General features: G+C 40.0%; 1 protein-coding gene across 2 annotated transcripts; it reads right to left on the reverse strand.

The window, feature by feature from the left end:
• Positions 1-1,677: 1,677 nt before the first annotated feature.
• Positions 1,678-18,611, reverse strand: umodl1 (uromodulin-like 1). Of its 2 annotated transcripts, XM_086131049.1 has the most exons (17): positions 18,536-18,611; positions 18,166-18,408; positions 17,867-18,025; positions 16,212-16,336; positions 15,950-16,136; positions 13,424-13,564; positions 12,853-13,083; positions 12,508-12,765; positions 11,542-11,654; positions 11,241-11,460; positions 10,070-10,207; positions 8,235-9,004; positions 7,974-8,134; positions 6,426-6,662; positions 3,335-3,491; positions 3,167-3,251; positions 1,678-2,683 (listed from the first exon to the last, which is right to left on the reverse strand). In XM_086131049.1, the coding sequence occupies exons 1-17, from the start codon at positions 18,609-18,611 to the stop codon at positions 2,496-2,498; spliced, it is 3,489 nt and encodes a 1,162-aa protein (XP_085987175.1). In that variant the 3' UTR covers positions 1,678-2,495. The 2 variants fall into 2 exon arrangements, with proteins under 2 accessions (XP_085987175.1, XP_085987176.1); XM_086131050.1 differs by lacking the exon at positions 12,853-13,083.
• Between the last annotated feature and the right edge of the window lie 1,252 nt (positions 18,612-19,863).

A 19,863-nucleotide genomic window follows, 5' to 3' on the forward strand; every position in this document is an offset into this window, starting at 1 on the left:
GTATTGTTTTGTAATGTATGTTTTGTGGCAAGTCATTTTTAGCCGGGAAAAAAAGGGAACTTTTATAATAGTGTTGTTGAAACATGAAGGCTTGATGCCAGTGGGATCTTCTGTGTTGTCAGACACTTGACAAACTAGGGCATTGTTTTCATAGTGGATGGCTAATAAGTAGATTTGGATAGCGGGACAAAATGAGATGAATCCTTTTGGAAATATATATATTTTTTTAATTCCGTGGAGTTGATGAGAATTCACTGAAATATTTGGGAAAGCTAATAACAGTAATATAGACTACATTACACTTTGAAGATAAATATTTAAAAACATTGTTTTGGCATCAATTCATGTGAAAATCGTAATTCATGTAAATACATACTGTACATACTGAACGAACGAGAACTATTTTTCGATGTGCAGAGGACTATTATGAAATGTCTTTATTATAAATCAGTCACTATATATATATATATATATATATATATATATATATACACACAGTATATATACCGTATATATATATATATATATATACACACATATTTTCATATTTTAGAGTTAAGTGAAACAGACACAATGACATAGCTCTTGTTGGCATGGAGAACTTGATGTCACAGTCCATGTTGCTCCTCATTACTGTGATCTGCGTTCATCACTACAGTTCACACAATGTGCTCTCCGCTTCCTCACAAAGTTGATACAGCGTGTTTGTAACTTTTCAGAAATTGTTACGATTGTGCAGCAAGTCGCTCTTGATCTAGAGGGACAATGGAGAATGGATATCGGTCTCAGGCACTCTCTTTGCTCACAAATGATTTAAAATGCAAAGAACTGGGCCAAAGGTGTGTGTGTGTGTGTTGGGGGGGGGGGGGGGGTCACACAATACACTCCACTCACTATGTACTCTGTACTGTATGTGTGAGAATGAGTCGGTATGATTCTCACATAAAAAATATGAATTTTACTTCTTGAAATTAACTACTAAAATAAATAAACCTCTCATGGAATTTTGATCTATTAGCCCTTTCATACACAAATAATGATAATATTTTTTTTCTCAAGTGTTTTTATTAGTCTTTATGGCATGAAAAAAAAATAATGGCAGTGAATGGCAACACAAATAAGGGTCCATTTTAGTGGTTGATACACAACTGTGACATTAGGATTCATTAATATAAGTATATAAATATAATAATATAAAATAACATCTGAATAGCTGTCCACTCGAGTAGTGGGTGACGATTGCCAAAAGTCCGTGTGTGTGTGTGTGTGTGTGCGTGTGTGTGTGTGTGTGTGTGTGTGTGTGTGAGTGGGTTTGAGTGAGTGACATATGTACCGGTAATGCTTTTACAATTTGAAACTAAAGCTGTAGCTTCCCCCGGTGGTCAATTTAAGACACGACAATCTGAAATCGAAACATTTCTCCAGGGAATTCCACTACAGTATATGACGAAATTCAGCTTTTTCGGGCACCGACATAAAGTGATTCCAGTACAGTATATTGTTGAATGATCATAATTTAATCCAACCTTTAGATTGATATGTTTTGTTTTGTTTTGTTTCATTTTTACACATTGATCAACATTATAAAGAGTTGGACAGAGATTTTTTTTTTTAAATCCAAGCAGTCTAAAAATAAATCGATCAACACTGTGAACAGAGAAACAATAACTGTCATGAAATTGGAAACAGACTGTTTTTATTTTAAGCTATAATAGGTAAACATGAAAACATGCATTACAGCACTATGCATACAAAATCTCTGCTATGACAGATGTAAAATGTTGCATCTGTTATAAAAACTGTGTATAAGAATGAATTTATGTGTATAATAAGAATCAGGACTTTGATTCTTAAAAATCATATGCATCCATTTGTTTAGGAGCGTGGGAAGCTGGAGCTTATCTCAGCTGACTCCAGCCACTTGAACTGGTTGAGAAAGATGACTCATCACATTCACAGTCATAGTGCACACTGAAGCCACACTGCCTGGATGGATGTCAAAAAATGTGAACGAATGACTGTAAAAATATACTGCTCCAAAAAATAAAGGGAACACTCAAACAGCACTATGTAATTCCCAAGTGTTCCCTTTATTTTTTTTGGGGGGGGGGGCCTTTATTACTTATGTCTTTGTGGAAGGGTACTACATTGTTGTTTTTGCTTTTAAATGAAATATGAATTAAATATGTATTTATTTCTCCATTTTTGACCACCCTTAATTGAAGTATTCTACTCTCAGTGCTTCATATCGCAGGTGGAATCCTCGATCCTTGAGACCCCCAAAACTCTGTATAGACATGTATAGACTAACCACTAGTATAGAAAACGATTACATTTTTCAAATTGTAACATGGGAGGGTTCAACAAATGTATGTTGGCAACTCTAAAGTCTAATTGGGAAATATGACATAGTGCAAAGGCTTTGCAAATTCAATCAAGAACGGACGTTATCAGGGAAACAAACTACTAACGTGCAAATCTTGTAACGCGGAGACTTAAGCATTGAACTCAATATCAGTGATGTTCAGTGGCTTGGATTTGGGATTGAAGTTGTAATGTCCAATGCGATTCCTTTGATAGAAGAAGAGACAAACAGAGCCAATGACGAAGAAGAGCACCACAGCAACTCCAAGGAAGGACAGTCCGATCAGTTGGAGTCTGTCATTTTCGCTCTCTGGGGGCACTTATTAGGCAATTCAAAATGAAATGAAACAGAAAACAAGACACCACGTCAGCAGACAGTCGTTATTTCAAAGGATTGCTAAAGTATGAGAGGACTGCATAATCATCCCTGAGTGCCTCCAAGTCACACTTTCAAGACCACGTCACTTCAATTCACTTAAAGAGGCACAATGGAATTAATTTTAACACCATTTTCATCGCCGTTGCCCTCAATGGGGAAATGGGTCAGTTTTAATACTTCTTTCCAGTGAACTTCACATAAAAACATATCACATCTGTTTGAGTGAGAGAGTGTAGACATGTCTACATTGTCTCTGGTTTTATTTTTCTATACAGTATATATATATATATATATATATACATGTTGAAATATCTTCCGTGTTTAACCCTTTGAGCGGTTACTACAGTGGACAAGGTTAAAAGCTATCCTTTTGTCCGTGAATCTTGATTTAAACCTGTTGTACAGCAGTTGTCCAGAACTCACCTTCTTCAGATTTAAGCAGAGGCCCAGTCGAACCGAATGCTCTTCCAATGGTGTTGGAAGACCAAGCTGTTCTTCGCACACAGTCCTAAAAAAAAAAGAACAAGCAAATGTGTTTTAAAGGGGAAAAAAAAGGGGGCGGGGTTGAACTATGAATGCAGTCACACTCACGGGCACGCAGATATCAGATCCGATCTGCAAACAGATCTGCACGTGGCAGTGCAGATAGATCAAATTGACATCGACAAAGGAGAATATCTGCACAGACACACGAGAGGTGCTGGAATTTCCATTCATCAACACATCAGTGTACATGTTGAGGGCACATCTGTAGGGCACAGACATGAGCATGTTGAAAATATGTCCCTAGACTCAAATTTAGGGGTAAACCTCACATCACACAAAGGAGGGTTTTAGTCATTGTGCTATTGACTGAAACATTCATAAAAATACAAAAGTGGAATATTTTAGGAATGTAAACAAGTCAGTCTACCAAGACTTGCCTTCCTGGTAAACACCGAACTGACACATGCGCGACATCTTAGCTATCCTATAGAAACACTTTTTAGTAGTTTTCATTGCAGTCCAAATGATGATGCAAACAATATTTTTCTGCGATTGTCCTTAATAGGGGCGGCCCGGTAGTCCAGTGGTTAGCACGTCGGCTTCACAGTGCAGAGGTACCGGGTTCGATTCCAGCTCCGGCCTCCCTGTGTGGAGTTTGCATGTTCTCCCCGGGCCTGCGTGGGTTTTCTCCGGGTGCTCCGGTTTCCTCCCACATTCCGAAAACATGCATGTCAGGCTGATTGGACGCTCTAAATTGTCCCTAGGTGTGAGTGTGGGCGTGGATGGTTGTTCGTCTCTGTGTGCCCTGCGATTGGCTGGCAACTGATTCAGGGTGTCCCCCGCCTACTGCCCGGAGATGGCTGGGATAGGCTCCAGCACCCCCCGCGACGCTAGTGAGGATCAAGCGGTTTGGAAAATGGATGGATGGATGGATGTCCTTAATAGTCAATGCAAATGACACTCAGCATAATTATTTTCAAGTCATCAACCTTTCAAGTGCCCGAAAACTGCTGGGGTAGGATCCAGCATGCCCACGACCCTCGTGAGGATGAAGCGGTTTGGATAAGATAAGAAAACCTTTATTAGTCTCGCAATGGAGAAATTCCCGATTCACAGCAGCAAAGTTATGAAAGGAAGAAGTAGAACAACAAAATATAGGAGCTGCTGGAAAGGCAGCCACTCTCGCGGCGCCATTTTGAATTCAAAACAACAAAAATAACACAACACAAGACATAGGACAGAGACAGTCGTGCAATCTTCACCACCTTTCTGCATACACTTTGTTGTCTGAAGCAGTTCTAGATGAAAGAGGAGAGGATCAAAGTGTCCTTTCACCAGTGGATCAGACGTCATGCTGAAAATGTGCACACGTCTGCTACAAGCTAAGTTTTGAAAGCAATGGATAATGGAATGGATGGCATATCTATGATTCCCAGAATGCATTGCATGGTGCAACGCAATTAATTAATGAAGTTATAAAGAGGTTAATCTTTGTCAACTGTGTTTGCGTTACCAGAAGTTGAAGGTGTCATATTTACTACATTTGTGTTTGATTTATGTTGTACTATGCCTATGGTTTTGTTTTATATAATCCCCCCCCCCCCAACAAACCATGACTTAGGTCATGTGTAAAATAGTGGCATCCAAGTCAATTGCTTGTACCGCTGGAAAGGCTCATCTGAGCATTGCTAGTACGAATTAAGGAATTATAATGTTTTAATTCATAGATTATCAGAAAGATCCTTTTAGCAATTTTCATCAAATGTATTTAGGGTATCAGTGTTAGCTGGAGTTATGAGCAAGATTTATGAGAGACCAGTGTTACTTGGGGCGGCCCAGTGGTCCAGTGGTTAATGTGTCGACCTCAGTTTGCATGTTCTTCCCAGGCCTCCCCAGGCCTGCGTGGTTTTTCATTCCAAAAACATGCAGGGCAGGCTGATTGAGCACTCAAAATTGCCCCTAAGTGTGAGTGTGAGCGCGGATGGTTGTTCGTCTCTGTGTACCCTGCGATTAGCTGGCAACCAGTTCAGGGTGTCCCCCGCCTACTGCCCAAAGACAGCTAGATTTTAGAATAGGCTCAGGCACACCCCGTGACCCTTGTGAGGAGAAAGCGGATAAGAAAAGTGATGGATGGATGGATGGATGGATGGATGGATGGATGGATGGACAGTGTTACTTGAGGATGTCTTAACATTGGCTATTTGTCTGAGCAGCCAGCCCCATTAATTGGTCAATCATTTTTATAATTTACAAAACCTTTCATGTGCTCTATTCAATCCAAATGTGAGAACCTGCTCCGGCCCACCAGCTGTACGTTTGATACCACTGTTTTAAATTCTGGAAAACCTTGGCTTTAAAGTTAATCATCCATTCATCCATCCATTTTCTGATCTGCTCATCCTCGCAAGGATGTGTTGAGTCTATCCCAGCAATTTTCGGGCACTAGGTGGCTTACACCCTGAATCGGTTACCAGCCAATCGCAGGGCAGACATAGACAAACAACCATTGGTGCTCACACTCACACCTAGGGACAATTAGAGTGTTCCATTAACCTGCCATGAATGTTTTGTTTTGGAATGTGTTATGAAACCCCATGCAGGCCTGGGGAGAACATGAAAACTCCACACAGGGAGGCCGGTACCTCTGCACTGTGAGGCCGACACGCTAACCACTGGATCACCGGGCCACCGTTAAGTTAATCAACAATAGAAAAAAATAAGTTCTGGTAATTTATTCATCTTTACAGTGAAGGTGTTCCCGTGAACTGAGTGCAGTCTTAGTTTCTGATAGCCTACACCTTGTTTGACCAAGTTCTCCATTTGGGAACAGGAGCTAAGGCTACCGTTATTTATTTTTTTCTGTGCTGTTTTCCTGCTCACCTTTCTCATAAGCCTCTGCACTCTTTGTGAACAAGTAGATGCTTGCTTGGTCGCAGCGTCGCAGCTCTGCCACGGGTTGCCGTGGTAATGAAAGCCCATTTTAGACCAGGGGGCGAGTGAGCGGTGCCTCACTAGCGTAAGACAGAACCTCCCCTCAAAACCCATACGTGGATTGTTACGAGTGGATATCTCGATGCTATGCTTATTCATCGTTAGTATGTATATTAAGACACATGGAAACTGCTTAAAATCGTGGGTGAAAATGCATATTAAAGGTGACACACCAAAAAAAAACCATGAGTGTTGTTGCGATTACCTGTTGTCCAGGAAGACAAAACGTTTGTTGTCCAGCGGATTTTGGGTGGGGGTAGCCCAGCACGAGTAGATCACGACTTTGATCTCTTCTGCTGAGGTATTCATGCTCACTTCTACCACTACAGCCTCCTCAGGGGATAAGCTATAGTTATAAGGTAGAGGAAAGGTACCGTTCAGCAGTTGTACTGTCACCTGGAACATCCCCGCACTTGTGATCACATCTTGGATCAATTCATATCTGGAACAATGACAGAACGCAGAAAAAAAAACATTTACTGTATTACGCAAAAAGAATGTTCATTCTACATGCATTGTTTGAAACAAGTTAATTATTTCATTATCTGTTAGGGTGGGAAGCTGAAACTGATCCCAGCTGTCTTTGGGCAAGAGACTAGGCACACCATAATCTGGAGGTCACACGACCTTTAATTTCAAAATTAAATCACTATTCTGTTAAATCTCAAAAACAAAAAAAGATTACCCCGTCCCCGCTACCATCGAGTGTTTGGGTTTAAATTCACAGAATGAATAAACATTTTCCAAGAGGTCACAATATTGTGTAAAACCAGTTACAGCTTTACGATAAGAAAGTTGTAAGATTATGAGCAGAGACGTATGCCTCCACACATTAAAAAAAATATATTATGAGAATAAACCTTAACTAGTTCAATAAAAACTTCTATGATATTCATAATTTTAACAAGAGATTTTTTTCCAGGAAATAGTATTGACAGTCTTGTCATGAATAATGTATTTATTATGTAATGTTTTTTTCATAATAATGTATTATGAATCATTTATTTTAAAAAATTCTACAAACATATTGCTAATGCTATATTTTATATTGCACTTATATTGAACTGTGTACAGTTCTTTTCTGAAACATTTATTTTGTGCAATGAAACACTTTGTCTCCCCCCAATTTTGCTGCTGTAGATTGCAAATTTCCCCAGTGCGGGACAAATAAAGGTTACCTTATCTTATCTTATTACTATTAGTGGTGTCATGAAAACAATGCATTGGTACACCAGAAAATGAATTGGTGTCAGCATAGCTTGAATGAAAAAAAAAAAGGAAAAAAAAGGCAATCAAAGACCTATGCATCGGTCAAAAATCAGCTTGATGGCGCTTGTGATTTGTTGTTTGTCAGAATTTAATTCACTTGAATAGTTTGGGCTTTGGAGGACTTTACCCGTTAAGAATTAAGACAAAAGCTACAACTTTACTTCTTTATCTTTGGAAGAAATGACACATTTACAGTACTGACAAGTCACGCTGTCAAAAGATTCAAAAAGAAACTCATTGCATTGTACCCTCTGGAACTCAGTGAATCAAATTGAATCAAATCGTTCCGCTTTAAAATATACCGCCCTTGAATAGAATGTATTGAGAAACGTATCCAGTCTTCTTTTATTAGAGATTTGGTTAAGATCACAAGAGCAAAATTCTTGACATGAATTAAACCATCACACGACCTTTTGATCACTTTGCAGTACTGTACTTCCAAAGCACAGGCCTTTATTGAGCTACGAGGGAAGTAAGGACGTACCCCATGGAGCCAAAATCAGCAGACATGAGCATACTCCTCATGTAGGTACAGATTATGGGAATTTCCAGGCGCAATTTGGGTGCCTCCAGTGTTCCGTTGGGTGACGTGTACGTATCCATGGTGTTGAACAGCATTGCGGAGGCCATGTAGTAGGACTCATTCTAAAATAACAAAACAATGGTAAGGGTTGTTAACATATTTAAAGCACTGTATAAGAGAGCACTAAAAACAAAGGGATTCAAATCATATGTGATAACTCACTTGAGTAAAAATCGTGACACACTCGTTCCACTCCACGATCAGCTGAGCATGGCTAGCATTGAACCCGCTGACCCCGCACTCCTGATGTCCGAGGTGCAGAGTGTCCTCCCTGATGTTGTTCTTAACAAGAAACTCCCTCGCTATTGTCACTGTGATGCCTGTAACTTTGCAATCCACTGAAATATCACCAAGAATAGGAGACATCCTATGGGACGTATCATTGGAGGTCGAGTCTAAAATAGGGGCAGTGTGTTGAGTCCTGGAAGTTGTGGGTGGTGTTGTGGTTTCTGATGCATGAGGGGTTGTTGCAATGGTGCTGGTTGTTGGGTGCAAAGTGCTTGTTGGCATTCTGGTGGAGATTGTTGCCGCAGTCATGGGAGTTATTACTTCATCAGAAGTGGATGTAGTCGATGCACTGAATTTGGATGTAATTGCTGTTGTTGATATATTGGAAGTGGTTATTGGTACCACGGTGGCAGTTGTTGGTACCATAGCGGTGGTTGTTGGTGAGCTTGTGGTGGTTGTAGGTGGAGTGGTTGTAGTTGGTGCTACCAACGTGGTTGTTGGTACCACGGTGGCAGTTTCTGCTGGGATAGAGAGGGATGTTGGTGGGCTCATGGTAGCTATTTCAGTAGAGGAGATTGTCTCGACGGTGGTCCCAATAATATACAGAGCTGGATACGTTGATGTTATCCTTTGAGGTAATGGAGCAGTGCTGCCTGAAGATAATGTGATTGGTGTTGATTGCAATGTTGTGGTTTCCATTGTAGCTGCACAAGAGAAAACATTGTAGTTAAAAAAAAAAATAAGCGAATAGAAACTTAAACACCAATTATTGTACCGGTATGTGTGGTTACTGGAGGCATGGAACGAACACACAATGCTTTCCCTTGCTTCCTTTGTATTTGAACAGGAAATACGCACATTCAGATATTTGAATGATGAAATCTTCGAAGATTATTGAATTGAAAAAGAAAATCAATGTATCCATCAATTTTTTGAGCCAGTTATCCTCATGACAGTCATGGGCATGCTTCTTTGGGCAGCAGGTAGGGGTACACCCTGAGCTGGTTGCAATCCAATCCAGGGCACACATAGACAAACAACCATTCACACTCACAATCACACCGAGAGACAATTTATCTATTCATGAACCTACAGCAATGCATGTTTTTTTGGAATGTGGGAAGAAACCAGAGTACCCAGAGAAAACCCATGAAGGCACGGGGATAACATGAAAACTCCACACAGGAAGGCCGGAGCCTGGATTGGAACCCATGACCTCTGTGGTAGAGGGGCAAATCGGTCTTCCACCATGCCTAAAGCCCGGACCATAGAACTAAAATGGAACGGAATTTAATAAGTAATTTAGGTAATTGAAGTCATCATAATTTGTTTTGTTTTTTTACTCTCCTTGTGAAGGGGACGGTACAGCCTGGGCAGCACTGCCTTACTTGCCTACCTTGACCTTCCCTGGTTGCACTTGAAGTGTCAGTATTTTTATGTTTAAAAAAAATTATCAAGACATGAAATGTCAAATTCTCCAAAAAAAACAATTATATGTCCAAAATGAAAGATGGCAGTTAAAATTGAGTATTTCAATGAAAGCAAAAGGTAAATCTCCACATTCTTTTATTTTCAGTGATAAAACATTCCAGGATAATTATTTGAATGGCTTGTAGCAATACTATCAAAACAAAAAGTTCAGGTGTCATACTAGTCTCGTTTTTATGTTGACAGCCTTCAATTTTACAAGTGGATGCGTACTTTATTTTGCCTACGGGTCCATAATGATCTTGTAGTGAATGCAGCAATACCACACTGTGAGACACTACCTTGACAGGTTCTCCCAGGCCTTTGTGGTTCTGTGTCCATAAATCCATCTAGACAGGAACATGTGTAGGAGCCCCAAGTGTTTGTACACGTCGCCCACTGGGAACAATCATTTTCCCCGGGAACACATTCATCAAAATCTACAAGAACAAACAAAGACGACACAATTTTCACTCATGGCTGAGAGTAGCTTTCACATTTTATGTTCTATTACCTCTCTGAGCTCCTCCGCCCCTACGCACCCGCCCGGTGCGTCAGGTCTGCGGACCAGACACTATTAGAGGTCCTGAGAATTAAGCGGAGACTCAGAGGAGATCGAGCCCTTTCGTTGCTGGTCCCTGTCTTGGGAATGACCTCCAGCTTAAGATTCAGCGAGGCCCCCCGTTGCCCATCTTTAAAACTCATCTTAGAACTCATTTTTATTCTTTGGCTTTTGACTCAGCATGAGAGTTGATTTTTAGTTTTACTATTTTTGTGCTTTCTACTGTCTCTGTTTTTAGTTTATTGTTTTATGGTTTGTTGTTGAAGGAATTCTTTTTTTTTTTTCCATGTACAGCACTTTGTATACAGCGGTGGTAGTTTTTAAGTGCTTTATAAATACAGTTGAGTTGAGCTGAGTTGAGAAACAGTGGCTATAGTACACGCAAGACATTGAAATTGTAAATTAGGCATCAAAATGCTTAACTTTTGCAGTACAATTACTACATAGTATAATGAAACTCCCCGCTTAATCTACTCTCTATTATGGAAATCTTAAAAGTAAGCTCAGACAGTTTGAAGCTATCAGTGACATAATGGTGTTAATCGACCTATATCGACCAAATCATCGTTCCCTATTGAAATGAAGGGAAATGCGATTGATCCGTTCCAGCATCCACCCCTATAAATAATTTTAAAAACCATTGGGATGTGTTTTTAATAAGGGAAGTACCACTTCATTAATTTTGCGCCTTTAAAAAAATAGCCATGACATGAACAAATAGTGTGTAAAAGAATCAAACAGTTTCTGTATCGTGATTAATTCATTCTGGCTCCTTCGGTGACTCCGAGCCTCTTCATTTTATTTTAAAGTGCACCATAGGCCCATACAATGTTGTGTTTTGTTACAGGTTAGACTTTGGACCTGCGTGCTTTAGATATACTAGAACGCTGTCAGAATGTAAAGACACATACCAGTGATGCTTGTGTTGTTTTCATCCATTGTGTATATGGAGCTGTTCCTCAGTGAATCGAGTAGTGCTGTGGATGTGTTTCTGATGTCCTGTTCTTGACCGGGGCTGAAGATCACGGTGAAGTCGACCACCACACTACCCGGGGAAAGGTTTCGGATCTCAATTCTTACCTGACCTGAATTAACCATCATCTTTAAATCTTGGTCTAGAGATCGGTAGATCTGCAAGGAAACATTCCCACTATCACAATGTTTGCTGTGACATCCACGTTCAGTTGGTCAATTGTACACCTGATGCACTACCTCGTCCAAAATGCCCGCAGTGAGATTTTTGTAGGCCTGGCTGCTAGTGTTGTGCAAGTCATTGGTGAACGGGATGTTGGTTAGTCGAGTGCTGGCATCGAGAGTTTGAGCATCTACAAAGAAATGGTTGTCAGTTCATTTCATGATCGATTAATGGTGTTCCAATTTTAACCCAGGTTCAAACCATGTTCAAGGATAAAGAATAGGGGCACACATTTCAAAATCTTTAGAGCCCAGTCCACTGCTCCCCACCCCTCGATTTTGATGACAGACAGAAAGACACAAAATAAAAAAATTAAAACTACCTGTGTCTCCATGTTGTCAGCTTATTACTTTTTAGAAGGCCAACATTTCTGTGTTTAAGTCCTTTTTGGTTGGTCAAATGAAATATTCAAATTTTGTGAAATGCTGGATTTTTTTGTATGTGTGTGTGTCTCTCTGCCATAATCCTCAAAACTGAAACAAATAAACTCTTGAAATATTTATCTTTGTGTGTGGTCAACTAATATATGGACACAAATTTCACTTTTTTAAAACAAACTATCAAAATAAATGGACTTTCTTTGATATTCTATTTTTTTGGGAGGGGGGGCACCTCCCTGTACTTAGTAGTGAATGTTTATGTTCAATAAACAAACAAACAAAACAATGTATTTACATAATTGATGGGTAGGCTGGCATTTAAAAGACCCTTGTATGCAATCAATTCAAGTCAATGTACCATGAAGTGCCAGTCAGCCCAGATTTGATGACTTTCGTTTAGTATTATTGTGTTGGAATGTACTGAAATAAAGTAAGCTACTTTTAAAAAAAACTAGAGGTAGCCCCCCACCCTCTCGCAAAAAAAAAAAAAAAGAGAGAAACACACAGACAATGATATTAGAGACCTTTGTAATCGTCAGACATTGGTCAACACCAAAACAAATCATATAATAAACAATTCAGGTTTGTATGAACGGTCCTTACCAGTTTTGACTGCAATATAAAGAATATCTCCATGGCTTTCATTTGTGTGGAGTTTAACAGTGACATTGTAGAGCACCCCCGGCTGCAGTTCCCTCAGTTCCGTCATGGTCTGTTCAGTTGTCCACATACTAATAACCTCTGAGCCCTCACTAAGAACCACCAAGTAACTCTGGTTGGCTGAGATTAAGCTGGACCAGTACACACAAAAAGAAGTGCCAGTGATGTTGGCAGCCTGTAATCTGCTGATGCTGAGGGAAGCTGGAAAAGGGCAGAGAGTGAAAGAGAGCACAATAATGACTCCTAACCCAGAGAATTGACAGAATGAGATAATAATATCTTTCATACACATCGAAGTTGTTGTCAGAGTCAGAGGCAGCCCATCGGTTGAGAAAGTAGGTCCGTACGTTGCATTTTGAAAGACGGTGCTTGTGTTCAAAGGAGACATAGTCAGGTTTTCAGCGACGTTGAAGCTAACCACGGTGCTGTTGCATTCAGTCTGAGGCGAGGTTATATTGATTGGGAATGGGAAGCATTGTGGGGCCTCTGTAGTGGCAGGCGTGGGGATGGCATTTGGCACTAAAAAACAAGAATATAGTGACTGATGAAGGATTACAACTATTAATGTAGACTAGTTACATACAGGAGCATACCATACTAAAGTGATGCCACCTGACCGTTTTCAAAATAATTTTGATTTTGTTTTTTTTTTGTTTTGTTTTTTAGGAGTAGCAGCAGCTCACTAGTACGGATTTATAATGCCACAAATTCTAAATGTATTTCCACAAAGCAGTGTTGGTGCATGAGCAACAACAACTTTAAATCATTTTGCCAGTTTCCACAGTTTTGTGAAACATTGCTTTAACTAAAAAGTCATTACACTAACAGTGTAGTCTGTAATAACCACGGTCATGCTAACCTGCACAATGAGTTCCAGGATTGCTGGGGTCAACATCAATGTATCCTGCATGGCAGACGCACTGGTAGGAGCCTACTGTGTTGCTACATTGTGCCAGTGGAGAGCACTGATGGAGAGCAGGATGTGCACACTCATTTACATCTACAAAGATGAAGAGACAGACATGAAAGGGTAATACTGACAATTACAATAACATTGAAAGACACTGCGACCCACAATATAGCTAAGACCAAAATTATTCACGCCCTAGTTATTATTTATTTATTTATTTATTTATTGCCACCTTATCACAGGACACATTGAGACAACCATTCACGGCACAGTTTATTGACAGTTTAGAACGGAAGTCGGCAACCTGCGGCTCTTTAGCGCCACCCTAGTGGCTCCCTGGAGCTTTTTCAAAAATGTTTGAAAATTGAAAAAAATGGGGAAGGGAAATATATTTTTTGTTTTAATGTGGTTTCTGTAAGACGACAGACATGACACAAACATTCGTAACGTTTTCCTGTAAAAAATGTATCGAACAAATATTAAATATCAACATTTCTGTCAACAAGTATTTGCGTCATAGCCTGCGACACACGTTTCTATTGGCAGGGCAGGATGTCAGTCAGGAGGCTGTTGTAAAAAAATAAAATAAAAACAGCGTTTCAGGTACAATTCACCGAGGGTACTGGCAAAAATGGGAATCTGGAGGGCCGATAGAAGCATTTTTAAACAGTACACGTGAGCTACGAACGTTAACACGCTGCAAAAGTGTGTCCCATGCCCCGTTCATTTTTCAGGCCGTTATCGCTGTTGCTCATTATGGCATGCTGTGTAAGTGTGTTTGTATGCGCTTGTGCGGTAACGGGTCGATCGCAGGAGGTTGGTTTCCGAGAAGTAGATCTTCTGTCAAAAAAGGTTGGGCACCCCTGCTCTCGAGATGCACTGCAGGGGAAAACAAAATATTTTAATCTTGAAGGCTCATTGTGTATTTGTAGCCAACTTAGTCATTTTGATAGTATGCTAATATAGCTAATATAGATACATACAGCATGTGTTGCCTTCATTATAATATTATATAATTATATATAATATAATATATAATTTATTTATTTATTTTGCGGATATAGATGTTTGTTTTTGGGGTTGTTTTCCAATATGGCTCTTTCAACATTTTGGGTTGCCGACCCATTTTAGAATCGTCACTTAAAGTACAGTGAAGCTGCGGGAATGAATGAGAAGAGAGTCGCGTTGTAACTCGTAATAAAAAGCTGATTCGGAACAAAGGTTGAGCGCGTTGTAGCGCATATTTAGTCAATGGCATGTACACACAATTATATGTACACACCTAAATTTGATCACTTATTTTTTGACATTTTAGGGGAAGCTGAGCTTCCCTTGCAGTCTTAGAACATTCGCCTCTGTTGTGTTTCCTCCTAACATGTTCCAAAATGTGTACAGGTGGTGTTGGGTTAACCGTTAAACTGTGCGGACGCTGAGCGTCGACTGCGCAGACGCTGGGCGTCTCGAGAGTTCAGTATAGGTTGTCCCAATGCATTGAAACGAGACGAGTCATTGGATAAATGCTATTTTTGTCCCGCCCATCGGACGCTCAGCGTCTCTGGGAGTCTATGGACAGTGGGCGTTTATGGGCTGGCCCGGACGCTGAGCTTTTCTGCATGATGATTGGATGGGCTGGCCCGGACGCTGAGCTTTTCTGCATGATGATTGGATGAACTGTCTGAAGCTGAATCTCTTTTGATTGACAGCGACATGAGCCAATCGCCGATCTTTTGGTGTAGGCGTCCGTGGGAGCATTTTTCAATTCTCATTCTGTTCTAAATTGAACTGGAGACTTCTTCTAATAATCTTAGCGACACTCTCTTTGTTGAAAACGACTAGCGACAGATTAATATTTTATTTCTGGTGTGTTTTATTGGAGTTGCTTGTGTTCGCAGACCAACTTACATCACCACAGTTAAGACCCTGGAAAAGACGCCTTGTTGGTATGACAGGGTCACAGATCATTTTCTTGGGGAAAAGGAACGGAGAGTAGAATTCACGTATAAATAAACGGACACATTTTATGATTTCCGCCGAAATTGAGCTTCCCCTCCTTGACAGACCAGCATCCGCCACTGAAACACAATCATCATTTTATAGACAAAAATGTCTAAATGACAATGTCAAAGTCCTTCTATACTCTTTGAAAAAGAAGCAAATGAATGGTCACCAAAATAACTTGATTTCCATTCTGGTATGTGTTTGTTGAGGTGGTTACTACTGTGAGCAATCTGTGTATATGGGGGAGGGGGAATATGTGTGACTAACTCGGGTGTTATTTTCTGCCATCGCAGGAAACATCCCACAGAAGACGGTCGCTCGAATAGAAGCGGTGGGAGAAGGAAGCTGTGGTGCGACTGAGTCATTCTTTCCTGACCGCTATGTTCTGTACAAGTATCACACGCTACAAGAATGTCGCTTCTATGAAGGAACACAAGTCAAGTCATGAGTGGCTTTGCCTCTGCTTGTTCTCCTCACCTTCCACTGTCACATCTGATACCTCCTGTATGTGTTTGAGAAGGAAATGCAGCTTTGATGTGACGTCGTGCAGTGAAAGAACAAAGCTGCATTCGAGCAGCAGCGACGTGCCAGTTCTGTACGGATGCACAGGCCTTGAGGCGAGGTAATAGAATGAAAAATTAACAGACTCCAGCGCTCCCGTTACCTGTATGAAAATAAAGGAGTGAATGGAATATTAATCTTCATACAATACAGGTTTGGAATGTCCGCTTTGTGGTACCATTGCTTGAAGTAATCTTGTATGGTTGAGAAGAGCTCCGTTGTTCATCAATTGTTGGTAATCTGTCTTGACCGTCACTGTCACATTGAAACGGTAGCCCCCATACTCAGTATAATTAGATGATCCTGATAATTAAAGAACATTGGTGCCATCTTGAATAATTCAAATGGTACAAATCATAAAAAGCACAAAATAAGTTCACCATTTTATAGATTTGGCATCATTAAAAAAAAAATCATGATCATGAATTATGATCATTGTGTAAAGTGACAATCCTTTTTTTTTCATTTCAAGAAATAGACGCATAAATTCATTCTAAAAACAGACTCGCATTCATGAGCCCTGACCTCCATCAAGCTTGCAACGTTAACAAAAGTGGAGGAAATGACATTTGCGGCGTGCGGGCAGTGTTTCCTAAGCTTTCGTGAACCAAAGCACTCAACAAACTCAACACATCACCCAAAAAATAGCACTAGAACAATATTGTCCTGAAATAATGACAATCTTGTCTCAATTTACTCACAAATGGACTTGTGCAGTTTGAATTGTTGAACACAAAGCTGATTGGTAGACTGCAAATTTCCCTTTCACTTATCTTATCTTATCTTATCTTATATGCTCGCAGAATGGCATGATTGATTCTGTTGTATGAATGGCACCAGGTGAATACTATAAATAGGTTTATTGAACCTTCCGTCATCTAATCCAAGCTCATCTATGGAAGAGAATTTCACTATTCGCTGCGATTGGCTGGCAACCGATTCAGGGTGTCCCCCGCCTACTGCCCGAAGACAGCTGGGATACGCTCCAGCGCCCCCCGCGACCCTAGTGAGGATCAAGCGGTTCGGAAAATGGATGGATGGATGAATTTCACTATTCGGCTTTGAGCTGTATGTCACTGGCGTCAAAAGATTTCCAATGATAGATTTCGGACAAACAAAGTGAAATTGGATGATTTCCCACGGCAGCCTTTTGATCTCTTGTGGCACACTAGGGTTGCCATGGAATCCTGGTTTAGAATCACACGCGCACACGCTACATCCTCATTTTAGCCTCATATGTGATGTGTTTTTCCTTTGTGCCTATGGCACAACTTAACCTTTTAATTATCCAAGATAACACTTTGTCCGTTTGGTAAACATTCACTCCTCTTTCCCAGTTTAGGATGAGAGGAGATATTGATCAACAGTCGCTCACAAGACCAACACGTTCCATTATTGTCATAAACACAATTATGGGAAGTCTTCCTGAAATGTTTTTGCTGTGGAAACCAATGCGATGACAAGGACAACACCAGGGACGACAAAAGTACACTCTGTTCTAAAGTACTGTAGTACTGTAGTATATACTGTATACAGTAACTGTGGAAAAAGGATTGAAAAGTAGAATTAGGCTACTGATTCAACTCTTAAAAAAAAAAGTTGTCAGAAATGGAAGTGAAACGTCAAAAAAAAAATTACTCTACAATACTTTTGATAACTTGCACATTTTTGAAGAAAAAAAACAAGGATACGAACTTACTGGACAATACTTTTCATAACTTTCTTATCTTGAGAACAACAATTAATTAATAATAAATAATAAAAATAATAATAAAGTTGTATCCAATCCAATCCAACTTGCACATTTTTGAAGAAAAAAAAAAGGATACTAACTTGTAATGTTACTGCAGAGAAAATGACCTGATCTCTCACAGCACTTTTGCCAGTTTGGACAATCTATGTCCCAGTCGCAGTCATCAACACTGGAATTTGATCTGTCTGTTGTTGTGCACAATCCAGGTTTGGTCATAAATTCCTCACTCCGGTTTAAAGCTCCATGAAAAGAAAAATCACAAATCACATAAGTATTAGCATCAGGATATTTGTAGCAGCGAAGTGCTGTTGTTGTATGCAAGTAGTAGACACCAAAAAAAAAACACCAAAAGGCCAATTTGACCAATTTGCACACTTACACAGGGCACAGTAGCTTCCCACTTGTATATAACCATGGCAACATCTGGTCACCTGCTTCGTCAGTATCCTGTACTCATTCTGATGAACTATTCTGAATAGTGTCACTGGACATGCCGTCCAAAAGAGCCAGCCGCCACAACTCTTGGTCACAGTATACGGAACCCTTCGTAACACCGGGGAACTCACAATGCGGGTCTCGTTGTAAATACACAGATGGTATCCAGATGCAGATAGGGTTTTTCCTATCAAATAAAATACATGGTCCTTAATCATGACATTTGTTGGTTAATTAAGAAGCTATTATTATACAAAGTTATCTCTAGATACCTTTTCATCTTGGTAATATATTCAATATTTTTTGAGTCATACCTTCATATGCTGTTATTTTCCATGTGTAGAGAACTGGGAGGGTAAATATCATCCCAATAGACAACATCCAGCCCATTTCTAAAAATAAAAAATATTATTACAAACATATAATTAACAGCGGCATTGGAAATGCCCAGTCCCCATTAGGATTACAACAATTGACTGTTTGGATGTACAGTACTGTACTCAAAGCCTAAATCCTATGTGGTTCTAGCTCCACACCCTCCACCCGTCCCCCAGCCCTGGTTGTATCACCTATCCCTAATGGCTCACAGAAAAATAGCAGCTGGCAAGTGGTGGATTTATTTTTGTAGTTCTATTACTCACTGTACTGAATTCATTAATGCAAGCGTTCACAACATTTCCTTTATGAAATGCAGAATATATTACACTCATAACACATGTGGAGCAATATGCTTTGTTTTTTTTTTTTATTCTAATCCGACCAGGCCTAGTAAAAGAATTGTGAAGTATGTTTCTTTAGTACTTTATTAAAGACAATTGTAATGTTGGAAATGTGAGCTATGTAAACATGTTTCTATCGCCATGGGAGATATGGATGAGAAGGGAGATGCGGAGTCCCCAAAGATGTGGTTTCCACGCAGGTAACCATGGCAGTACTTGTTATTCTGCAAATACTATTACACCGGTGTCAGCAATTAATGTCTTGCGAGAAGAAATGAAATAACACTTTCTCATCAGAATCAGAATCAGAATCAGAATCATCTTTATTGGCCAAGTATGTAGAACACACAAGGAATTTGTCTCCGGTATAACACGCTGCATTAGTATCATCGTAAACAACAAATACAAAAACAGGGATAATACTAGGGAGCGTGTGACCGAGGCTGCCATACCTGTCGGCGCCCGATGAAGATTATACATTATATTGATTCTAATTTGATAAAAGATTCTGTCATAATAATAAACATTTGAATTTCATCACACAAATGACTCTTTAATGTTTCAGTGGATAGTTTTCATTCTGAATGTAATGATGAACATCATTATTTGCATTTATAGTAACATGGTGAAAAAAAATGTGTCAGATTAGGTTTGCCGCTATCATCGGGTTGGTTATGACATGCTACATTTAGAAGCAGGGGAGTGTGTGGGAGGCGAAATGATTCAAGAAGGGGTAAAATTAGGCTGCTCTATGAGGCATCTTATAAATCACAAGTGCCCTGAATAGTTTTCTTTTATCCATCTGATGTGAAGAACATAAAGCCAGACTTCGCAGTGGTGCAATCTGCCCCACGCCTAATTGCGTCTCACAGTGGTTGCCAAGTCATGTTGCTTACCGTTTATAACAGGAAAAGGTCTGTGGG

This window comes from Hippocampus guttulatus, chromosome 15, assembly GCF_054856545.1.
Source record: "Hippocampus guttulatus isolate MCC_2025c chromosome 15, RoL_Hgut_1.0, whole genome shotgun sequence".
Lineage (NCBI taxonomy): Eukaryota > Metazoa > Chordata > Actinopteri > Syngnathiformes > Syngnathidae > Hippocampus > Hippocampus guttulatus.